Source organism: Anolis carolinensis, chromosome 2, assembly GCF_035594765.1.
Source record: "Anolis carolinensis isolate JA03-04 chromosome 2, rAnoCar3.1.pri, whole genome shotgun sequence".
NCBI lineage: Eukaryota > Metazoa > Chordata > Lepidosauria > Squamata > Dactyloidae > Anolis > Anolis carolinensis.
The window spans coordinates 99,818,491-99,842,511 of NC_085842.1; the positions used below are offsets into that span (position 1 = coordinate 99,818,491).

General features: G+C 39.5%; 1 protein-coding gene across 2 annotated transcripts in view; it reads right to left on the reverse strand.

Moving 5' to 3' along the window:
• Positions 1-9: 9 nt before the first annotated feature.
• Positions 10-24,021, reverse strand: part of maml1 (mastermind like transcriptional coactivator 1) — a 36,282-nt gene continuing 12,270 nt past the window's right edge. Inside the window, exons 2-5 of one of the 2 annotated variants that reach the window (XM_062973874.1) lie at positions 11,272-12,675; positions 9,159-9,419; positions 6,913-7,027; positions 10-4,160 (exon numbers count right to left, since the gene is read on the reverse strand). In XM_062973874.1, the coding sequence (XP_062829944.1) occupies positions 3,181-4,160; positions 6,913-7,027; positions 9,159-9,419; positions 11,272-12,675 (2,760 nt within the window). In that variant the 3' untranslated portion in view covers positions 10-3,180. Of the gene's footprint in view, positions 4,161-6,912; positions 7,028-9,158; positions 9,420-11,271; positions 12,679-24,021 lie in introns of both variants that reach the window. The other variant, XM_062973873.1, reaches the window with a different exon arrangement.

A 24,021-nucleotide genomic window follows, 5' to 3' on the forward strand; every position in this document is an offset into this window, starting at 1 on the left:
AACAACTCATTTAATACACTAGCAAAATATTTATTTTTATAATGATATAACAGAAGTGAAAGATTTTTTGGTGTGCCACAGTAATTATAGTTAAAGAAACTGGATTAATGGGATTTTTATACATTTCACTGACAAAAAATATGTTAGGATTGAAATCTGAACTGTTCACCATTTAAACAAGTGTAAAACTTATAACCACCCCCAACACATATATATATATATAAAGAATTATAGTTTTTAATCTATAAAAAGTAAAAAATATACACTCAGAAGATCTAATTCTTATTCAGTCTTTAATATAAAACTGTAAACATTTATTTACACAAAGAAAATGTGTAGGATAGAAAATTGAGCACCCTTTCAATTGAGTTGTGGGGTTTTTGGAAGGGAGTGGATGTTGAACAGTGACGTTTGCACACTTTCTCATCTGTTCAAGACCCACCGCAGTTTATAAATAAAGTTGAGGCAGCAGGCTAGGTAAAGCTCAGGGAACTCTTATTGCTCTGAAGCTGCAGTAAATGGAAAGCTCAAGTGCATACATATGTTTCTGAACTGCTACAAGGGACCGAAGGCCAGCACTCAGCCTTTCCCCAACCAGCCACCATGTTCAAGAATCACTGAATAACACACCGCTATTGTTCCACCAATGCTACATTTTCACAATTTGGATAACTGCAGGGACAGAAGCCACAAGGTTGCCTTGTGTGCTATGATTGAAAAGTTTCTACCCACAGATTTCAAGGGATTTGTTTCTACATGCCTTTCCAAAATATCCCAAGGCCAAATTGCTGAACACTTGGTGTAAATAGTACTTGAAACAGCATGCACTTGCAGTTGACAAAGACCTATACAACTAGGCTAAATAGAAGAAACAGCAGCCTTTTACTGGATGTCAAAATCTGATTGTAGCATTAGAAACACAAGGTGTTGCATTTCTTTGTACCCAAATATTACTTGGATATTTATCTAGAATTTAATATCATTTAAACTTCATAAAAACTGGCATTTTAGTCAGTGTGCCCAAGGGGGAATCAGCAGAACCCAGACAATTAAGAAGTATGAGGTCCCAAGCACCTCCAATGAGAAAAAGAAGGCACACTGGTGCAAAATCCCCAAGGCATTTACAAAACAAGGATAACTGTGCTCACTCCACCCCACCCCACCTTTTCCCTGGGCCAAAACAAAAAGCAGCTACAAAGATGAAAAGGAATTTTCCTGATGACATTCAACTTGGATCAATTTTTTGATTAAACCCAAGCTCAGGGACACAAATTCAGTTGAATGACTTGTGAAAAAGATTAGTAAAATTTAAAGCTAACCTAATTTACTTCATAATAATATTCAGTGACATCCGCTTCATTTATTAAATTAACCACCGCTCAGAAACGCTTAAAATATACAAGCCATGTAATTTGCTTCAGTTTGGATATTCAGCAATGGAACCGCCCATCCACACGCAGCTTTCTCCATTCCCCCCATCAACCGTCTATCAAGTTACAAGACAAACATCTCACTCGCATGACACATGTAGCCTGCTCATGGGTGACAAGCACATACAACAAAACTAATGGGAAAAAAGTTTAAATAAAAAAGTAGTGTTAAAGCAGATTTCATTTTCCAAAGTGCACATTTGAGAAAAACACTGCAGATACAGAAAAGTATTTTCCTTCCCATGGTTCAACCGTTTTATCCCTTTAACTATTCCTGTGCCTAAAATATCGCAGACCTTTCTACACTTTTCTTGTGTAGAAATGCTCCCGAATAGGCCTGACGTGAAGGAATTTTTTTGATTCTCAGTTGCAGGTGTGATGATGTAAAGAAGGGATCCTTAAAACAGGAGGTATACAGTCCTGTTCATTAAAGAACAAAAGAAAACCCAGAGAAAGGAACAGAGAGGTATCTGTGCATCTATAACAACTTTCAAATTTATTACCTTTATAAACTAAAGGTTAAGGCAAAAGGTGGCTTGTTGGCAAGCAGAAGAATTTTTGGTAACATGTTAATTCTCTCATTTCTTCATCCTGTATGGAACTGACCCTACAGAGCCATGAAACCTTGCACACAGACCATTATGCTTTTCTAGAAAGGACTCTATATATTTCTAAGGAATTTCAATCACCGTTTTCCCCAAAGCATTGGGGCCTTTCACAATGAAACTACCTTTAATAAAGTATTGTACCTGCCCCAGATCACTGTGCCGCAACTGCATTTCTTTTCATGTTAGTTAACATCTTCCAAGGCACAAGGTTTGCTTCACGTGCGTGACCAAAATTTACGGATGCTGCTCTTATTGGGACAGCACTCATGAGGCAACAATAAACATTGCTTATTATAAATGCTCTCCGGATCAAAGGGGAGAAATAAGCTGTGATCAATCCAACTGTCTCATTTAATGAATGCTGGAAAGGAGATATAAAAAGTGCACACACTTTATTTTAAGTCTGATTGGCCAATTTAAAAAACTCTAAAAACCAAGAGCTCAGTCCCAACCCACCCCTCCCACAGCAGTGCAAATTGCTTAGCTCAATAAGCTATAAACCAATTAAGACTGAGGCCCCCAGTTTAGGGCGACAAAGAACTCACTACCTGGCCATCTCCAGCACAGAAAGCCATTTGCTATTATGAACTTTCATATCTTGACAGGCACATATCACTAGTGACTAGAAGACTGTCCCCTCTAAACCAGAGAGGGTCCTGCAAAAAATTAAATAACAGTTCCACATCCTTTCCTCAGGGTGCTACTTCTACTAGTTAGCAGGTCAAATTGAGATCAAGAAACCTGTCAAGTACTAACTGTAGGAAAGATTGCCTTAATACTGAATTATTGGGAGTCTTCCTTGACAGAAGTCTCTGCATCGCCTTTGCACAGGTTAACATTTAAGTTTTGCAAATGCAAAACAAAGTTTTAAATGAAATTTCTAAAGGGCCAACTTGCCATACACACCAAACTCATTGGGACTGTATTCATGTGCAGTGTTCCAGACACGCTACAAAAATTATCATGTTAGTTCCTATCAAATTAGTGTATACTTCTCATGCTGTTAAACCCAGAAGGGAGCAGTTCCAATACATCCCCACTAATGCCTGTGAATCTTCTCAATGCCACAGGTATTTGGTCCAAAAATCATTTTCAAATATTAAAAGAACCGAGCAGAGGGAGAGAAAACCCTAAACCATATTTTAATGACTCCCTAGCAACTCATCCAAGTCATTCATCCATTCCTCTGAAGTCCTGTTTTTCAAGAAAGTGTCTATGAGATCCGTATCCCCAGGCAGGCTCGGCAGTCCATTGCCCCCGGATGGGCTATTGTAGGCAAAGGGCAGCTCCTGGCTTGCTGTCCTTAAAGGATAGCCTTGACCACAGTGCAAAGTGGCCCGGCTGGGCATTGGCTGGCTCTGGTTCTGGCTGAAAGCAGTCAGGTCCGGGACGGCCTGGCTCAACCCTGGCAGAACCTGCTGGGAAGGGACCGGCTGTTGGGTTGGGGGGTTCGTCCTCTGCTGGGCGCTAATGGATGGCAACACCTGTCCAGAAACAGACGTGTTCATGGAGCCCATGGGCCTGCCAGGGTTGAGGCTGACCTGAGGCATCCCTTGCGCAAACTGCTGGCTGGCTAATTTTAGGTGAGTCTGCTGCATATGGAAAGTGGAGCTGGGGGTAAATGACGCTAAACCACTATTTCCTTGTGCCTGGGCATTCAGATTTGACATGCCTTGGTGCTGCCACGATGGATTTTGTGCCCCAATTGTTGTTGGCATTCTTGTCATCTGGGGTTTGGGCAACGTGGGATTCAGTGCTCCTTTGTTATGTTGCTGAGAAATGCTTGGATTTCCTAGGGTGCTCTGTCCATATCCAGCAGGAAGAGCAGTGCCCTGAGCCAAACCTGGGGGTCTCTGCATTTGTGGCTGCCCATTGACACTAGGATTAGCATGCTGTGGAACCATCTGTGTCATACCAGATGCCATGTTGTACAAACCGCTCCGCTGAATGCTCTGCAAGCCACTATATTGAGTTACTCCTCGATCTTGCTGACTGCTACTTGATGAGACGGAGCTGTGCCCTGTTCCAATCTGCATCATATTCTGTGGCTGCGAAAACATGCGAGGGCTGTTGGAGTTGGACTGGCCCAAGTTATTGACCCCTGCCATTGCTGGAGATGAACCTACAATATAAAAGCAGATTTTCAGCACTAGTGTTTATAAGAATTCATTCAACACTTGTCATCTATTTAGGTGACATGCTACAATTTAACTATTGAGCCATGCAGTACAATTGTTTTGCAGCTAAATTTAGGACTCATAGGTTTGGACGTTGTGAAGTGCAAGAGGCAGATGCCCCACCAAGGTTATTCAGCTCCAGATTCCAAAAAGTATATCTGCACAGGTGCAAAACCCATTTGTGTGAGGCACAGAGACTAAGAAGATTAACCTTCTAAAAAGTTTTTCAGAAAAGAAGTGGGGTACTGTATACACTGAAATTTTTTTTGTCAAAAATTGATCACAAAAAGCCCTCGGCCAACTTATGTATAAATCAATACTGGAAATGTTCTGTGCTTCCTGCCATTCTGGGCACCTGAAATGAAGTGGTGATCATTTTTAATAGCTTACTCATGAGGCTTGGCAGTTTCTTTGCAAGTCTTGAGACACATGCAAAGTCTGTATCACCACTGTAATCCACCTCAGGAAGTACAGTGGTAATTGTAAAGGTAAAGGTTTTTCCCTGACATTAAGTCTAGTCGTGTTCGACTCTGGGGGATGGTGCTCATCTCCATTTCTAAGCCGGAGAGCCAGCGTTGTCTGTAGACACCACCAAGGTCATGTGGCCGGCATGACTGCATGGAGCCCTGTTACCTTCCCGCTGGAACAGTATCTATTGATCTACTCACATTTGCATGTTTTCAAACTGCTAGGTTGGCACTAGTTGGGGCTAACAGCGGGAGCTCACCCAGCTCCCTGGATTCAAATAGCCAACTTTTCGGTCATCAAGTTCAGTAGCTCAGCGATTTAATCCGCTGCACCACCCGAGGCTACATTTATATAGTACCACCCTATTAAAAATGACTACTACTCTGCACCACCTCATATGTCCAAAATGTTGGTGGTGCCGCATTCTTCAAGTTCCCTCACATTGCTGCTTACCAGTGAGAAAAAAGGTTGAAGAAAGGCTAGCTTTTTCCCTCCAATCTGGGCAAGGGAAGGTTACATGCCCTTAAGTTTTACCCTTAACATAGCCACAGGTAAAAGTAAAATCCCTAATTTTTGCTCCCACGTCTGCCTTTGACCTATATATGAGGTTGACTTATATATAAGTTTATATGGTAGTTAAAATGAAAAACAAAGACATCACCATCATTATTTCTATCTCGCCTTTCTCTCCATATGGACTCAAGGCAGCTAACAATCATGATAGACATGAGAAGAAAAGCATATAATCACAGATATATGGGCCATGAGGTTCACCCCCTGCTCAGTACAGGATCTCCAACTAGAACACTCCTAGCAGATTGCTGTTCAGCTACCTTCAGGAGATCCAGAGATGGATCACTTCTCCAGGCAATTCATTCCATTGCCAAAGCGCTTTCACTGTTGGGACACTGGAATAAGTACAATAGGTCCAAAACCAGGACAACCTTTACCAGTGAACACATTTGCTAGGGTTCCTATTTAAATGTGCAGCTGGCAAATGGACAGACCAGACTGTCAGAAATATTAAAAGTTAACTAGATATTTTTAATTACAAAAATGTGAGTCAAACACTAAAAGGGTTAAACAACTAGCGTCGCCGTAAGGACAGTGAGTAGTCCGAAACCTGTTAAGAGCTAGTGGGCCAAAGCTAGTGTTGTCCTGAGGAGTGTGAGAGAAACCTCATTGTGAAAAGGCCTGATGTGAGAAGCTTCGGTGAGAGACACTCCACGTGGAAGGCCTCATATGAGAAGTCTAATGTGAAGACTGCTGTGTGTAAAGCTGATGTGTGTAAAGCTACTGTGTGAAACTCCTGTGTAACTTCAGTGTGAGAGGAGGCTCTGTGAGAGCGAAGCTAGAAGCTGTTTCTCTGCATGAAAAAGAAGCTCAGTGTGGAAGGAAGAATAAAGAACTTTATTTGTATTATGGAAACCTTATTTTTGTAAATAGTGCAACCATATTGTTTTGCTATAAAGAAAAGCCTCCTAAGGAAGAGATAACATTGGTCTGGGGGTTTTTGTTCTTTTTATCACTTTTGGCCACTAGTGCTGGGTCATGCTACAGCTAATAAGTTACTCTGCTATACATTTATGGGGAGGGTCTTTTGTTAATAAGCCCACTCGCCCAAAACAGATCATATGCTACAAAGCACTTATTATCACATGCTAGTTTGCAACCATCAGAAAAGGGCAAGAGAAAGAATCAAGCATATATTCCTCAACGGCGCTCCATGCAGTCATGCTGGCCACATGACCTTGGAGGTGTCTACGGACAACGCCGGCTCTTCGGCTTAGAAATGGAGATGAGCACCAACCCCCACAGTCAGACATGACTGGACTTAACGTCAGGGGAAACCTTTACCTTATTCCTCATTTGGGCTGTGTGTACAAGTTCTAATAATCCATTTTTGTGGAAAATTTGTTCATAGCTGCTGCTTAGCCATACTGACACTGGGCCCTGCCGAAAGTAACTTTCCCCCTCTAAATCAGTCAATAACAATTGGGAGCTTTAGAAATTGAGCTTTTTCTTTAGAAATGCTGGACTACCAAGACTACCAGAATAGTTCAGAAAATATATAATCTAACATTTATGCTTAGAAACAGCTTCCATGGAGCATAAACACAAAAACATATAAGTAGTAGTCAGTATTTTGAAATTAACTAAATATATAATTAAGAGAAGCTGAAGGACCACTCTAGTTAGCATTTGAAAATCAATCTCGCTGACATTTACCTGTGAATTGTCCAACCTGTTGTTGGTATGGATTTGGTGTCTGGTCTTGGTACTGAGGGGGCGGTCGAGTTAGATGCCTCTGGAGTTGCTGCTCCTGATGATGTCTCTGCTTCTCCTATAGGATTATTAAAGAAAGAAATAGCTATTAAACATTTCCTATTGTATGAGTCAATAACTATTTTGAATTTAATATCATCATAGAGACAACTCAGAAACTAGGATACTTTATGTGTTAGAAATTTTAAAAAATGTTCTTTAAATGTAAACACAACCAAGTGGAACACAAAATATCATGAACACAAAGGAGAGTAATATGACTACTGATCTGCACTTAATAATACATCGATTTAAAAACCTAATTCAACATTTTAATCTCAAGTACAAGAGAATGGAGAACTGACATTCTTAAAAACCTGTGTTTCTCTTTTTTTGTTATTCTGTGTCTTCAAGTAATTTCTGATTTATAGCGACTCTAAGGTGAGGCTATTACAGGTTTTTATTGGCAAGATTAATTCAGACAAAGAGACTTGTCTAAGGTCATCACCCAATGAGTTTCCACGAACAAGCGAGGATTCACACTAGAATTGTAATCCAATGCTCAAAATACTACACACTGGCTCTCTCTCCTTCACTTTCTCTGAGCTGCTTTGAGCAGGACGAAAAGGAACCATCCCATTTTGCCCATGACTGTGGAATGACCTGCTGGAAGAGACACAACAGCTAAATCAGCTGTCAGAATTTAAGAGGCAACTGAAGGCCTCTTCCAGCAGGCCTACCCAGTCAGTTTTAACTTTTAAATCACATTCTATATTTATTGTGCTTCGACTTTTGTTTCAGGTATTTTAATATATGTATGTTTAAATATATTCCTTTATGATAGCATTTAACTATGTTTTAATATGTGATCTTATAGATGTATTTGACTGTACCCCGCCTCGAACCAAAAGTAGAGACAGTTAAAAAGTACACAATTATTATTATTATTATTATTATTATTATTATTATTATTATTATTATTATTATTATTTTATTATGACACAGCAAACAAGATAGACATGCTGGATTTCATATCACAAAATCACAAGCCGAACACTTCCCAAGTGTCTAGGGCTGTGTGATGTATTTTCGGACGATGCGCGCAGATCCCAGCAGGGTGGCCTTTTGCAGTTGGCAGATCGTAATTTTGTCAATGTCTATTATTATTATTATTATTATTATTATTATTATTATTATTATTAGTTGAACGTATGCTATTTCCCATTCTTTGTTGATTTTAGTGATTTTTTCACCTACAAAAATAATTTCAGCACAACCCTGTCGAAGTTAACACTCTATTATGACACATGTCCATCTTGATTTACTACTATCTACCTAACCTCCTGCGTTTCTGAAAATTATTCAAATTTTTAAACTGCTTTACTTTGCAAACTCTCTCCCAAATCCTTTCCTGGTAAAGATTAGGCAAAACTTTGTCTTTGTTGCTTCTACTCTGGACCAATTTCAACTCAGCTTTTGAATGGCAGCTACCAGGACTGTGAAGCAGTACATCCTTCCTGTCTCTCATTTCAACTACTTTAGGCATACTAGCAATTATTTTTACATAGCTTTTTCCCGATGCACAGTTTTTGCAAAGGATTTTCTGTACAAGATCTATAAAAATATTTTAAAGACTGTCTCACTGAGCTTGGTCTATATATGATGTTGAACTACTGGATCTCTTACCAGTACACCACTGTAATATCAAAACTTCCCACAGTTGGCAAAGTTAATTCCCTCTAAAAGTGTTATGCAAGACCTTTTTATCTTATATTTAAAAGTATAAAGTTGACAACCATTGAGTTGAAGGGTACCAGATGGCCCACAGTTCTCCTTGCTCACTGTAGAAATCCTGGAAGATCTCTGTTGGTTTTAGATTTAGGACCACAAGACAGTGAAGCTCACATTATTCTATCGTTCAATTGTTCTGAGTGCTAAGAGGTTTTTCCAAATTTACAACTGAAAGCCACCCTTTTACAACCAAAGTCCATCAGATGCAATCAGGGCCAGTAGAAAACAAGACTTGAGAGATGAATGGACATTGATAATTAGTGAAGAAAGGTGGTCTCTGCACGGGCATAAGGAAATGTCTTGAGAATAATTAAGCGAACCGGGCCACTCTCCTGTGAACACAACAGTCAGCTAACATTAAACCACTAACATTCATTTCTAATAACAATTTAAGTCCATCAGGCTCTCCTTTTTCTTACCTGCTCAGCAAGAAGTTGCCTCTGTCCCATCAGGAACTGTTTCTGTTGCTCCATTAATAAATGCTTTTGCTGCTGTTCCCTCTGTTTCTGCTGATCAAGTAGCATTTGGTGCTGCTTCATTACAGCCGCTTGCTGCTGACTGTTGAGATAGGCCGTGTTTCCATGGTTACCTGCCATGGAAACACTTGGAGGCTGTGTGCTCCCACCAGGGCCAGTAACAGTCACAGGAATGCGAGGAACACTGGCCGGAGGATTCTGCTCCTGCAAAAGCAGGTAGAAAGATATTGCATAGAGAAATACATTTCCAGGGCTCTTCACCAGGCAATCACAGCTGCCTAACTCCAGCTCTGGCTGAAAGGAGACAGGAGACAACTTTCCATGTGGAGAAGCTGCCACCTAGAGGCTGCTCCAAGAAGCCTCACTGTGAACAGCAGCCCCAGAAGGATTCTATAGCCAAGGGGATTTACAAAAGAACCGTTTCCAATAAGGCAAAGGGATGTGTTTCCTTTTTTGTTATTTTCTTACTGCAGACCCAACTACTGCATACCAAAATGTCACAATTTTCAGTTAACAGTAGCATACTGAAGACTGCAACTATATTTATGTATCTCCTACCATAAACCTGCCCGATCTCTTCGATCATCAGGGGAGGCCCTCCTGTCGCCACTGCCTGTATCCCAGACCCGCCTGGTGGGAACAAGGGAGAGGGCCTTCTCTGCTGTGGCCCCCCGTTTATGGAACTCACTGCCCATCGAAATTAGGCAAGCCCCCACTCTTTTAGCCTTCAGGAAAGATTTAAAAACCTGGCTTTTCCGATGTGCTTTCGGAGAGTAACTATTATACACTTCTTTTGTTACTCCCCCAACATCTACCCTCTAGATTGTTTTTATCTTATGTCCCTGGTCTCCGTGATTGTATTCTTATCCTTTTCTCACCCCAAGTTTTAATTAAGTGTCTCATGCGGCCCGCCCTGATATATATATATATATATATATATATATATATATATATATATATATATATATATATAGTGTTGCATTGTATATGATTATTTATTGTATGTTTAATTGTATTATGATATGTTGTTTTATATTTTGCTATATTGTACTGTTCTGGGCATGGCCCCATGTAAGCCGCCCCGAGTCCCCGTTGGGGAGATGGTGGCGGGGTATAAATAAAGTTTTTTTATTATTATTATTATATGTATATACATATATATTAATTACTTATTACATGTAATTCCCACATGTACCAGTACTTAATAGGCCCTCACACCAAACACACACAACAACAGAGAGAGAAATTCTTTGACTTCCCACATTATCTGTGTGCAAGCACTGGTAATAGGCAATACCACGTGTGGTGTACTGATCCAATCCACAATGCCATCTATTCTCATGTAGCAAAGTAAATAATCAAACTGCCAATTATAGTACATTTTATAAAGATCTAAGAAAAGAGAAATCTTCAATCCTAGGCAAACTAACTCAAATATTAACTACACTCTATTTAACAGATCTTAAAGAACTGTTTAAAGAACAGATCTATGTTGCATATACAAAATACAGAGGTTCTATTTTGTTCAGCTCCCTCCGTCCTCCAAAAATAGTAATACCTTAAAGTATAAATTCAGCGGCAAACATCATGGGCAGTATATAGATCTCATCATGGGCAGTATACAGATCACATATGAGGTCATACTTTTTCAGTCAAAACAAGAAAGCATATTTACCCAATAAAGGGCTAATGCTAGAGATTATCTCTACTCTTGTGCACTTTTCAAGTTATTTCTGTCTTATGGTGACCCTATTAGAGGGTTTTCTTGACAAGATTTGTTCAGAGGAAGGGTTGCCTTTGCCTCCCTCTGAGGCTGAGAGAATTGGTCTTGTCCAATGGGTTTCCACAGTTTCCACCAGTGGTTTTCCACAGTCAAGCAGGGATTCAAAACCTTGCCTCCAGAGATGTAGTCCAATACCCTGACTACTACACCACACTGACACTCTCTTCACTACTTTCTATATTAAGTTTCTACTGTAAGAACCTCCCATTTACCCATTTGTTCCACTTAATGAATCTTACTAGTCATATCCAAACTATCACTAGATACACTTACCTGGCTGTGTGATACTAGAGGCCTATATGCAATGTTTCCAGATTTCTTCACTGCAAACATCCCATTCTGCTCTTCACTCATATGAGGCAATGTGGGCTGCTGACGCTGCTGCTGCTGCATATATGCCAACATAGCGGCCTTGTTCTGTCCAGATAATGTAACCCCTTGTCCACATTCCTTATAATGGGTAAGAGGTTTTGTATTCCCATAGTCCAGTACAGAGGTTTGATTTGACACAGAGTTTTGGGTCAAGTTGTTCTGCTGATGGCTTAATATATTACCACCATGATAACCAGCCCTGGGAGAACTCTTGTTTGGTATATTGGATATCATGAGTTTCTGATTATTGAAGTCTTGTTGGTAAACTGAAGGGCTAGTGGGATTCTCCATGGTGTATGGGACAGTCAGTGGACTATGAGAAGACCCTGACTGCTGCCAGCTAGAAATCTGGTTGGATTGGTGGACTTGCTGCTGATTCTGTAACAACTGATCTCGCTTCTGCTTTGCCGCTATTTGCTGAAGCTGTTTAGCAGATGACATCTCTTTAGTGCCCCCTGTATTTTGTCCAGGTAACAGTGAACTAGGCAGAGGCCTCTGCACATTCTGAGACTGGTTGGGTGATTGCATCATGGACTGGTTGGGATTATCAGTCACTGATTGACCAGACGGCTGGAACATTGTTTGAGAATTACTAACTGTTGGAGAAGCAGCACTAACAGGGACAGAAGAGGTACCAATAAAGGTTGTACCAGCAGAAGATGATCTGACTTGTGGAGATCCCATCTGATCTTGCTCAAAGTCAGCTGGAGAAAATTCAGTCTTTATGATGATGTCTTGTGGCAATGGTGTTTGTGCAGCTGAATTAGTAGAATCAGCATCCTTCTTTTCCTCAAAGTCTTCCGTAAAGAGATCTTTCATGTCTTCATCAGGCACTGATCTGTTCAGTTCATCAATGAGCTCCTTCCACTCTTGCTCATTAAGGTTAAGATCCGGCATCAAGTTGTTCTGAGATATAGAACTTCCTGGTCCCGTAATCATACAAGGAAGATCATCTGGTGGTTCTTGTTTGAGCTCTTTATTAATACCCAAAGTAAACGAGTCATTAGCATCACTGCTTCCATTCAACTGGAGGTTAGAGTCTGGTAGACACTTTTTGTTGATGCCATCTAGCCCCATGGAATGTTTCCCATTGAGATGCAAAGTGTCTCCACTGGATGGTTTGCTGTCAAGTTGATGGAGAGGAGATACAGGAGGAATTCCATTGGAGGAGCCGGTCAATCCACCAAGACTATCTTCATGACGCAATTTCTTGGGCACAGAAAACATGTCACCATAGCCATTCTGCTGGTCACCATTCTGAGGTGAAACAGAACTATCAAGCTTCCTTTTCACTGTTTCATGAAGCTGCTAAAAGAGAAACAGTTTCAAATTAGTCATACACTTCAGCATGCTCATCTTGACTTTCCAGCTGGCATCAGGCTATTACATGTGAAAGGTTATGATTTCCACTATAGTTTCAAAATATTTTCTGGCTAAGGATTTTATTTAATTATTTTAAATGAGGAATTAAAAGTGTTAATAAAACAGAATACTATTCACCATATATTAGGTTTTTTAAAAAAAACAAAAAAAACTTAAATTCTAAAATGAGAATGGAAAAATCTGACATTAACACAGCCAAACCATTCTCCAGTCTTAACAATGCATGAAGAGAAAAATTAAAAATCAGAAGCCAAAAAAAATTGACAGCTCAGAAAATGAAACTAACTAAACCAAGCTTTACTTAGGAATATTATCATCTAATGTTACCACCCTTTTAAATAAAGTGAGTTCCTATCCCCCAAGATGACCAAATCACAATAGCAATTTTTCAACTGTTTCTCAAAATGTACACTTTTTCCAGAAGAGCCAAAACCCCATTTTTGCTAGCTTTATATTTCCCAGAATGTTTTATTGCTTGTTGAAAACTACCTATTCTTAAATACTTCTGGATCGGCACTGCCAAATAATGTTGTTTGATCTGCACTGACCTATATTATATGGGTCTACAATGACCATATAATATAGTTGAAACAGCATTTTGGGCAGTGCCGATTTTCTTATTGACTAGAAACCCAGTAAAAGATCCAGTGGCATTATTGAAGCAATTTTGAACTTGATCAGTCTTTGTATGGTGAATCACTTGAAGGCCCATATAAGAACAGCTAAATATGAATTGATATTTTAAATAGTTAAATAATGTCCTTATGCCTTTGAACTGCTGCCCGAGACAAAAAAGTGCCTTACACATGCAACTCCCATAGGATTGTCTAGCATACAAGCCATGAGTACAACAGTCACATTTTTTTAAAGTCAAAAGCAGTAGTCTTTGATGCTGGAAGAGGGTAATGTACTCTGCAGCTGCCACAGACTGTACTAATACAAACCAGAAGTTTGGAGCTCTTTGTAGGCTTCATGCAATCCAAATTAAGTTTGTTAAACGTATTGGGATTGGGGATAATTGCCACCGGAGACAAGTAACAAGTTGCAATGCTTTCCTACTATAGAAGGACACATTTGCAACCAATACCCAAATATCTATTTAAAAAATAACACTTGAACTTCCAACTGGGAAAAATGAGAAAGCATACAAAACAAATTACCGTATATACTAGAGTATAAGATGAGATTTTCAGCCCTTTTTAGGGCTGAAAAAAAAACCCTTGGTTTAAACTCAATTGAGGATCCTGGTTAGCTTATATTCAGGTCCACTCATACTCGAGTAGGTAATCAGAGTTGGACAGTCTTATCTTAAATTACAGTTTTATGTAAATATTCAAAAACATTTAACCTACTGATATATCAATTAATGTAATTTTATTGGTATCTATTTTTATTTTTGAAATTTACTATTAGCTGCTGTATTTCCCACCCTTGTCTTATACTCAAGTCAATTTCCCAGATTTTTGTGGTAAAATTAGGTGCCTTGGCTTATATTCAGGTCAGCTTATACTCGAGTATATACGGGGTACTTTTAAATATCTGCATGAAACAGCTTGGAAATGTGTTATCTTGTTCTTGATGATGTTCAGTGAAGAGGAGACAATGGCCAACTGGTCAACGGACTCAATAGTATAAATGAGAGCCAATAAACTGAAACTCATTGCAAACAAGATGGGAGTCAGTACTAGGCGGTGGTTCATCCATTTCATTAAGAGATGCTCAACTCCTAGAAGAATTATAGTTTGGAGATGCCCATAAATCTGACTCTGCCATTTGAGGGTCATGATGGACAGAGTTCTTTTACCAGCTGCTTTCCACCTTGTTACCATTATCCATGTATTTATAAAGTCCCATCTTGTGTGAGTCATATGTGGGCTATTTCTGGAGATGGCTGGAGTGAGGCTACTTGCTGGTGATGGTCTGTTCTGAAAATACCAGCAGTGCTAATTTAGCCGTCATTTCTCAGGTCTCAATTCAAAATGTTGGTACTGTCCTTTAAAGGCCTATGTGATAAAGACCAAGTCATCTGAAAGTGTATCTTCTGTAATGTTTATACCAAATTATTATCTTGGCTTGGGGGGGGGGGCGGTCGGGGTATTTTCTTTGGCAGCTACTGCTCACAAGGATGTGACTGCCACCACTTTAATAGCTCAGATTTTATTAATGATCAATAACACTTTAAAATTCTATATTTATTAAGTTGATATCTTTGCTTTGGTTATGATTTTTTTGTTTTGTGATTTTTCATGTGTAAACTACCAAGTCTAAAAATACGTAGGTGGTAAATAATGTTTAATTAATAAGCAAATCTTTACTCTTCAAATTTTTAGATGTTATGTACATGTTATTTTACAGATTTGCAGCAGAGCTGGGTTTTCACATAGAGAAAGAGCTCAGTGAGAGCTATCTACCAGAGGCCCAACTGCAGTGCACTTGCTATTTCAAAACCTGAAAAGGGGGAAAACAGTAGCCAATCTTAATCGTCTACCCTCTCTTCTAAAGTAACTCAAATTTACACCAAGTTCCTTCAAGTGGCTCCAAACTCTTGAAATTTAGTATTGAAAAACAGGTTTCATTCAGGGAAAACATGACACAATCACAATGAAAATCTGTATTCTAACATGCATTAGTCATATTTTCATATTTCCCTGCCCTCTCCCTTTTAATATGTGGACAAATGCAGATTATAATAGTATCACTTCCATAAGTTTTAACTTTATGTGTCACAGAATCTATCTGGTAAGAGCCACCACAATCATGTCAGGAGTTGACTCTGAAATTAAAATTCTCATTCATTCTCCCTGTTCTAAGGCACACTCCCTGTTATAAAACAAACAGAAACATTTGTCAAAGCTAGAATGCAAGAAAATAATCAGTAGTTAAGTGAACTGTATCACAGTTCAGGAACTCAGATGATCCATAGATCATCACACCACACTCTGGCAAACATTTCTTGAACTGATCTTTAAATCACAATTAAGTTCTATATCTAGTTTTCTTGGGGATGTCAAGTAAAAGGATTCTTTTTTCCCATATATGGTGAACTCACAGGAAAGCGAAAACATAGAATAGATAGGTTAATTTGAAATTCTAAAGATTGACTTTGCAATGCTTTTATTGAATATTATGGACAAAGATTTAGATAGCAGATATGGATTATTTTTCCAATATATAACAACAGCTGCAAGAGTATTGTTGGCCCAAATTTAGAATAGATTGAAATGGAGACAGAGGGAGAATAATTGTCAAAGTTGCTATGTTAGCCCACATTGTCAAATTAATATGGATCTTAAGGAATAAACAAACTAAAGATTTTTCTGAAGGATTGGAAGCCATATATGGACTTCTTGAGCAAGGGGAACAATAATGATGCAATTTTGTGCAGGCATGGGTATTAACAATTCTTGTAGGAATATTTTTCTCCCTTTTGGTATTTTTTTCTTAATAATTCATTACAGTTTGAATTGGATAGGGGTCAGAGCCCCATGTTGTGTTAGACTGCCAGTATTTAGTGTTTTAGTATAATTTACTAGCTGTGCCCAGTCACACGTTGCTGTGGCTTATGGGAATACTTTGTTGGCTAGGTGGAATAGCAGTGAATAGCCTCGCAGCCTCAAAGCCTGGCCGTTTTCTTTTTATGGGAAAGTGAGCTGGAATACAATGGAATAGGGGTGCTGCTTGGAAGGCTGGATACTTGCGCTCTAGGGGAATGTTTTTATGGGCTGCTAGAATTGCAATTAATAGCCTGGCTACACAACTGTATGAAATCCACACTGAACTGGATTACAGTGTTCCCTCATTTATCACAGGGGTTACATTCCAGGACCATCCGCAATAAGTGAAAATCCGCAAAGTAGGGACACTATATTTTAATATTTATACATTATTTTAGTAGTTATACGCTATTTTAAGTCTGTATAAACCAATCGTGTGTTGATAAATCGCCTCCTTCTCCTCCCGTTGCTGCTTGGGCTCCTTTTGTCTCCCTTCGGCTTCTCCTTTCTCTCTTCCTTAGGCTGTAAATTGTCATTTTTTATGATTTATAATATTCTTTTAGAGTTTATTGAAAAACTGCAAAACATTCAATCCGCGAAAAGCGAACAGCGAAGTAGTGAGGGAACACTGTATATGCCAGTGTGGACTCGAGATAACCCAGTTCAAAGCAGGTACTGTGGATTATATCTGCCTTGGCATTCTGCCTTGACTGTGTGGAAGGGCCTTGAGTCTACAATGTCATATCACTGAGTTCAAATCAGATAATCTGTATTTTATCAGCAGTGTGGAAGAGACTTAAAAGTGAGGCCTAATACTGCCTGTCGCCATTGTGGCTGAGTAGGTTGCTAGGAGACAATGAGACGGGGCCTAAAGGGTGTGGGGCATACCCTTCTGAACAGTACCCAAGGAGAAAACGGCTGTTCCGCATCCTCTAATTTGGACTTTTTTTTAGGGTTTTTTTATTGAAAGACATAGACTGGATGACTATGTCTTTTGTGGCCAAATTGGGTGTGATTTGGTTCAGTTGTTTTGTTGTTTACTCCATAGTAAAATTTTACATTACATTTATATATATACTAGCTTCGGGACCCGGCGACACTCGGGTTATTTGAAAAAGGCATAATTTGTCTTTGAATGTTATGTATTCTGTTTGAAGTGGGTGAACTACCATTCCCAGAATCGTGGGTCAATCCTTCCCAAACCCTGCCAGTATTCAAAGATGACAATTTTTGGTCTGTGTACCAAGTGTGGTCCAGATCCATCGTTGGCTGGGTTCAGTGCTCTTTGGATGCGGATGAACTACAACACCCAGAATCAAGGCCCATTCCCACAAACACCTGCAGTATGTTCAGTTGGTCATGCAGCTTCTCTATGTGAAGTTTGGTCCCAGTCTTTGTCAGTGTGGGCCAGTTTCTCTGGATGCAGGTGAACTATAACTCCCTTTTCCCCAAACTTGTCCAATACAGTAGAGTCTCACTTATCCAAGCTAAACGGGCCGGCAGAAGCTTGGATAAGCGAATATCTTGGATAATAAGGAGAGATTAAGGAAAAGCCTATTAAACATCAAATTAGGTTATGATTTTACAAATTAAGCACCAAAACATCATGTTATACAACAAATTTGACCGAAAAAGTAGTTCAATACACAGTAATGTTACTGTATTTATGAATTTAGCACCAAAATATCATGATATATTGAAAACATTGACTACAAAAATGGCTTGGATAATCCAGAGGCTTGGATAAGCGAGGCTTGGATTAGTGAGACTCTACTGTATGTTCTATTGGTTATGGGGGCTCTGTGTGCCAGGTTTGGTCCTGGTCCATCATCAGTGGGGTTTGAAGTGCTCATTCGTTGCAGGTAAACTATAAATCCCAGCAGTACCTACTACTCCCAAATGTCCAGGCCAATTCTCCTCAAAACCCACCAGTATTCAATTCTGGGTGTATCGGGTATGCATGGCAAGTTTGGTCCACAGCCATCAATGTTTGGATTCATAGAGTTCTGGGTGTAGGTGAACTACAACTCCTTACATTCTCCAGTAAGAGTCACAATGCTCTGACTTGATGCAGGATGAACTACAACTTCCACCATGTGGAGTCAATCCCCCAACTCCTCCTCTGCTGTGTTTGTTCTGCAGACAGATTTGAAAAGGAAGGGAAGTGGGCGGGGTCATGCAAATTTCACACCAATGGAAAACCCTGGGGTGCCTGCCTGTGGTGGAGGAAAATGCAAAATCTAGGATGAAATGGTCCCCAAATGAAAGCATTCCTTGGGTGGTGGGCCGTAGTGTTTGGGAAGGACATTGGCAGGGGTAGGGATACATGTTCATGGAGCTTGCTGTAACCGCAATGTCAGTGGAAAAGAGTAACTTGCTGGTTCTTCAGCACTGGGAACTATAGCCTGTTTGTGGAGGCCAGAGGCTGTCTGTGTGAGCAGACACCTGTGCCACATACATACATACGGGTTTTCACTTTTATTATGGAGATAGATAGATAGATAAATATGTTTTAGTGTACTTTAGTGTTAATTTAAGTGTAGCCAAAACCAACACACATATATTATTCAGTGTTCTTTTTTTCTTTCACTTTTCCTTTATATACTTTCTTTTTTCTTTTCTTCTGTTTTTGAACATTTAGCACTCCTGTTATACCTGTTTTGTATTGCCTCCATCTAAAATGTAATAAAATCTATAATAAAACTAGCTGTGCCTGGCCATGCGTTGCTGTGGCGAAGTATGGTGGTATGGGCAATAAAGTATTGAGGAATTGTTGGTAGTTAATGTAAAGGGTAAAGGTTTTCCCCTGACATTAGGTCTAGTCGGGTCTGACTCTGGGGGTTGGTGCTCATCTCCATTTCTAAGCCGAAGAGCTGGCGTTGTCCGTAGACTCTTCCAAGGTCATGCGGCATGACTGCATGGAGCACTGTTACGTTTCCGCCAGAGCAGTACCTATTCATCTACTCTCATTTGCATGTTTTCGAACTTCAGGGTTGGGAGAAGCTGGGGCTAACAGTGGGGGCTCTCTCCACTCCCCCAATTCAAACCTGCGACCTTTCAGTCCAGAAGTTCAGCATGTCAGTGCTTTAACACGCTGTGCCATCAGGGCATATTATTTGCTAAAGCTTGTGAATATACAATATTTCTGATCGTTGTTTTTTTCTTTTATCTGTTGGAGGAAAGTATGAATGCTGCATATGAAAGTGTGACTGTTTCTATTGGCCACCTTGAGAGCATTTAATAGCCTTTCTGTTGCAACCTCTGGCTGATTCCTCCCTGAGGGAATTTTTTGTTGGGAGGTGCTAGCTGGCCCTGATTGTTTCCTGTCTGAAATTCCCTTGTTTTCAGAGTGGTGTTCTTTGCGATATTTTATGTACTTCTACTGTCTGTGTAGATGAAGAAGTACCCATATGCAGTGCTTGAGTGCACACAGTCCCCCCCCCCCCCAAAAGTCTGTGGCCCTCAGAAAACAGAGGATTTGCCAGACTTTGGTGATGGGAATACTTTGTTGGAAGGTGTTAGCTGGCCCTGATTTTTTCCTGTGTGGAATTCCCTTGTTTTCAGAGTGTTGTTCTTTATTTAGTGTTCTGATTTTAGAGATTGTGTTGTTCTGTTTTATTATACCACAGTAATTTTTATATATTCTGATTTTAGTGTTTTTGAATACTTGGAGCCAGATTGTATTCATTTTCACAGTTAACAGCAACACAATAATAATAATAATAATAATGATAGTAATAATAATGACTTTGGTAATACACACTGCTTCACTCCCTTCTCAGTTTCCTTTCTGGAAGAATCCTTTCTTGGGAGGTGTTAGCTGGCCCTGATTGTTTCCTTTCTGGAATTACCAATTTCCCTGCTTTCAGAGTGTTGCTCTTTATTTATTGTCCTGGTTTTAGAGATGATATTGTTCTGTATTATTATACCACAGTAATTATTTCATATTACAGTAGAATCTTACTTATCCAACATTCGCTTATCCAATGTTCTGGATTATCCAATGCAGTCTGCCTTTTAGTAGTCAACATGTTGGGCATGTTTAGCCTACAGAAGAGAAGGCTGAGAGGAGACATGATAGCCATGTACAAATATGTGAGGGGAAGTCATAGGGAGGAGGGAGCAAGCTTGTTTTCTGCTGCCCTGCAGACTAAGACACGGAACAATGGCTTCAAACTACAGGAAAGGAGATTCCACCTGAACATTAGGAAGAACTTCCTCACTGTGAGGGCTGTTCGGCAGTGGAACTCTCTCCCCTGGACTGTGGTGGAGGCTCCTTCTTTGGAGGCTTTTAAACAGAGGCTGGATGGCCATCTGTCGGGGGTGCTATGAATGCGATTTCCTGCTTCTTAGCAGGGGGTTGGACTGGATGGCCCATGAGGTCTCTTCCAACTCTAGTATTCTATGATTCTATATTTTTGTAGTCAGTGTTTTAAATTCATTGTGATGTTTTGGTGCTAAATTTGTAAATACAGTAATTACTACATAGCATTACTGTGCATTGAATTACTTTTTCTGTCAAATTTGTTGTATAACATGATGTTTTGTTGCTTAATTTCTTTAATGATTACCTAATTTGATGTTTAATCGGCTTTTCCGGAATCCTTTTTATTATCCAACATATTCACTTATCCAACGTTCTGCCGGCCTGTTTATGTTGGATAAATGAGACTCTACTGTATATTTATAATCTTATATTATCTGCTTAGAACTGGATTATATGAGGCCCCTTCTACACAGCTGGATAAAATGCACACTGAAGTGAATTATATGGCAGTGTGGAGTCAAGATAATCCAGTTCAAAGCAGATAATATAATATTATAAATGAGTTATATAGCTGTGTGGAAGCTGTATTATATTTTATTATTTGATTATATTATTTTTATTTATGTTTTTTAAATTGTATTATTTTATTTTGGTTTTTTTAATTTGTTTTTGTATTTATTTTAGTATTTTTGTTTCTCTTTGTATTGAGTTGCTCTGAGTTCTGCCGTCTGCCTGGTCATGTTCCAAATGTATTGTCTCCTGATGTTTTGCCTGCATGTATGGCAGGCATCCTCAGAGGTTGTGAAATGTGTCGCAACAAAAGGAAGTGGGGTTGATATATCTGTGGAATGACCAGGGTGGAAGAAAGAACTGTTGTCTGCTTTAGGCAAGTGTGAATGTTGGAATTGGCACTGAATAGCCTTGTAGCTTCAAAGCTTGGATGGTTCCTGCCTGCCTGGAATGAACAAAATGTGGCTCCCAGTATTTAAAAAATCTGTGAAATCAGGACAGTTAACTAAAGAACAGCACTGAGCAATCAGGGAATTCCAGACATGATGTACTGAGGGCCAGCTAACATCTCCCAACAAAGGATTCCTCTCTAAAGCAGGAAGTAGGCAGGCCTTGAAGCTGCAAGGGTATTCAATGGCAATCAAGGTGGGGAAGTGGAACATTCACAGTCGCCTGAGACAGATAAGAGTTGTCCCATCCTGGGTACCATTGGTGAGATAAAAATAAACATCCCACTTGTCTGTTTTCAAACAGATCTCAATCTCTGAGGATGTCTGGCATGGACATGGATGGCAGTTTGGCAGCAGATAGGGTCGTGAGGGAATGGGATGTTTAATCTGCTTTTCCTGAATCCCTTCTTATTATTCAACATATTCAGTTATCCAATGTTCTGCCAGGGTGTTTATGTTGGATAAGTGAGACTCTACTGGATATCTTATATTATCTGTTTAGAACTGGATTATATGAGGCTCCTTCTACAGAGCTGAATAAAATGCACACTGAAGTGGCAGTGTGGACTCAAGATAATCCAGTTCAAAGCAGATAATATAATATTATAAATGGGTTATATAGCTGTGTGGAAGGGTCTTGAGTCTACAATGCCATATAATCGAGTGCAAATTAGATAATCTGTATTTTATAGGCAGTGTGGAAGAGAGAGTGAGGCCTGAGTAGGTTGCTAGGAGACCAAGTGGGTGGAGCTTAGTCGTCTAACTGGCAGCAATTGGCTGAAGACAATTATTCCTCTCCCTCTAATTAGGACTTTATTTTTCTTTTCTTTTTGTTGTCGGAACGTAGGGGCAAGGATGGTGGATTGTGCTGCCAAATTTCTAGGTTCCAGGGCTTGTACTTTTGTTGTTTAGTAGCAGGGGAGGACACCATTTGTCTTTTATATATATAGATAGAAGAAATCTGTATCTAGTTCTCATCCACATAAAAAATAACTTTTCAGATAATTATTGGTTCAGTTTCTCATTGGAGAAAACCCTTTCCACCATGTAAAGTCAACTAGATTCAGGGAAGAGAGCTTTGTTAACTAAGGCAGTGTTCCCAATCTTTGGTCCTCCATATGTTTTGGACTTCAGCTCCCACAATTCCTAACAGCTGGTAAGATGACTGGGATTTCTGTGAGTTGAAGTCCAAAATAACTGGAGGATCAATGGGAACCACTGAAATAAGGGATTCAAATTTCCAATTCATTATTATACAATTAACATTCCAATGAGTTAATGTTAGTAAAAGTTTGTTAAAAGGCTATAAGCACACAGAATTATCTATACAGACTATATGAGAAAAAGCTACTTTAGTTTTTACTGTTATTAATTTATTTTGCAGCAGAACACCAATTCTTCAAGCAATTTTCACTATGTACAGCCCCAGTGGCAAAGTGTGTTAAAGCACTGAGCTGCAGACCGAAAGGTCCCAGGTTCAAGCCCCGGGAGCGGCGGGAGCAGCCGCTGTTAGCTCCAGCTCCTGCCAACCTAGCAGTTCGAAAACATGACAATATGAGTAGATCAATAGGTACCGCTCCGGCGGGAAGGTAATGGCGCTCCATGCAGTCATGCCGGCCACATAACCTTGGAGGTGTCTGCGGACAATGCCGGCTCTTCGGCATAGAAATGGAGATGAGCACCACACCCTAGAGTCAGACATGACTGGACTGGACAGGGGAAAACCTTTACCTTTACCTTACAGTACTTTCATTTGCTTAAGCTTAACTAACCAAAATTCACTACAAAATCCTATATCATAACAGCTTAAATTTAAAAAGATGTTCTCCCAATCCAATCTCACTAAGATTCAGTGCTCGTATAGGACCATTTATAGTTACTGAGGTACAGTAGAGTCTCACTTATCCAAGCCTCGCTTATCCAAGCCTCTGGATTATGCAAGCCATTTTTGTAGTCAATGTTTTCAATATATCATGATATTTTGGTGCTAAATTTGTAAATACAGTTATTACAACATAACATTACTGCTTATTGAACTACTTTTTCTGTCAAATTTGTTGTATAACATGATGTTTTGGTGCTTAATTTGTAAAATCATAACCTAATTTGATGTTTAATAGGCTTTTCCTTAATCCCTCTTTATAATCCAAGATAGTCGCTTGTCCAAGCTTCTGCCGGCCCGTTTAGCTTGGATAAGTGAGAGACTACTGTACATGTATTTTGTTCATATAAAATTATTTTCTTATTTTGATATATTTTGTGCATAAGAAAAAAACCAGTTACAGTATATATTTTATTTTACTTAAACAGGGCAAAGCTCCAACTTGAAAAGAGGTTCACCATACAATTCCTGTCATTGCTTACAGATCACATCTTTTTATCCTACATGAATCTGCCATCTATATATGAAGATATCATTATATATGAAGCAGCCTTAATGAAGGTCCTGGCTTCAGTGAAAACTATGCTGAGACAAGTGGCTTCTTGACTATAATCATCAAGCCAACAGAGATAGTGGATCTCCCAGTTTATCCACACACAAAAAACC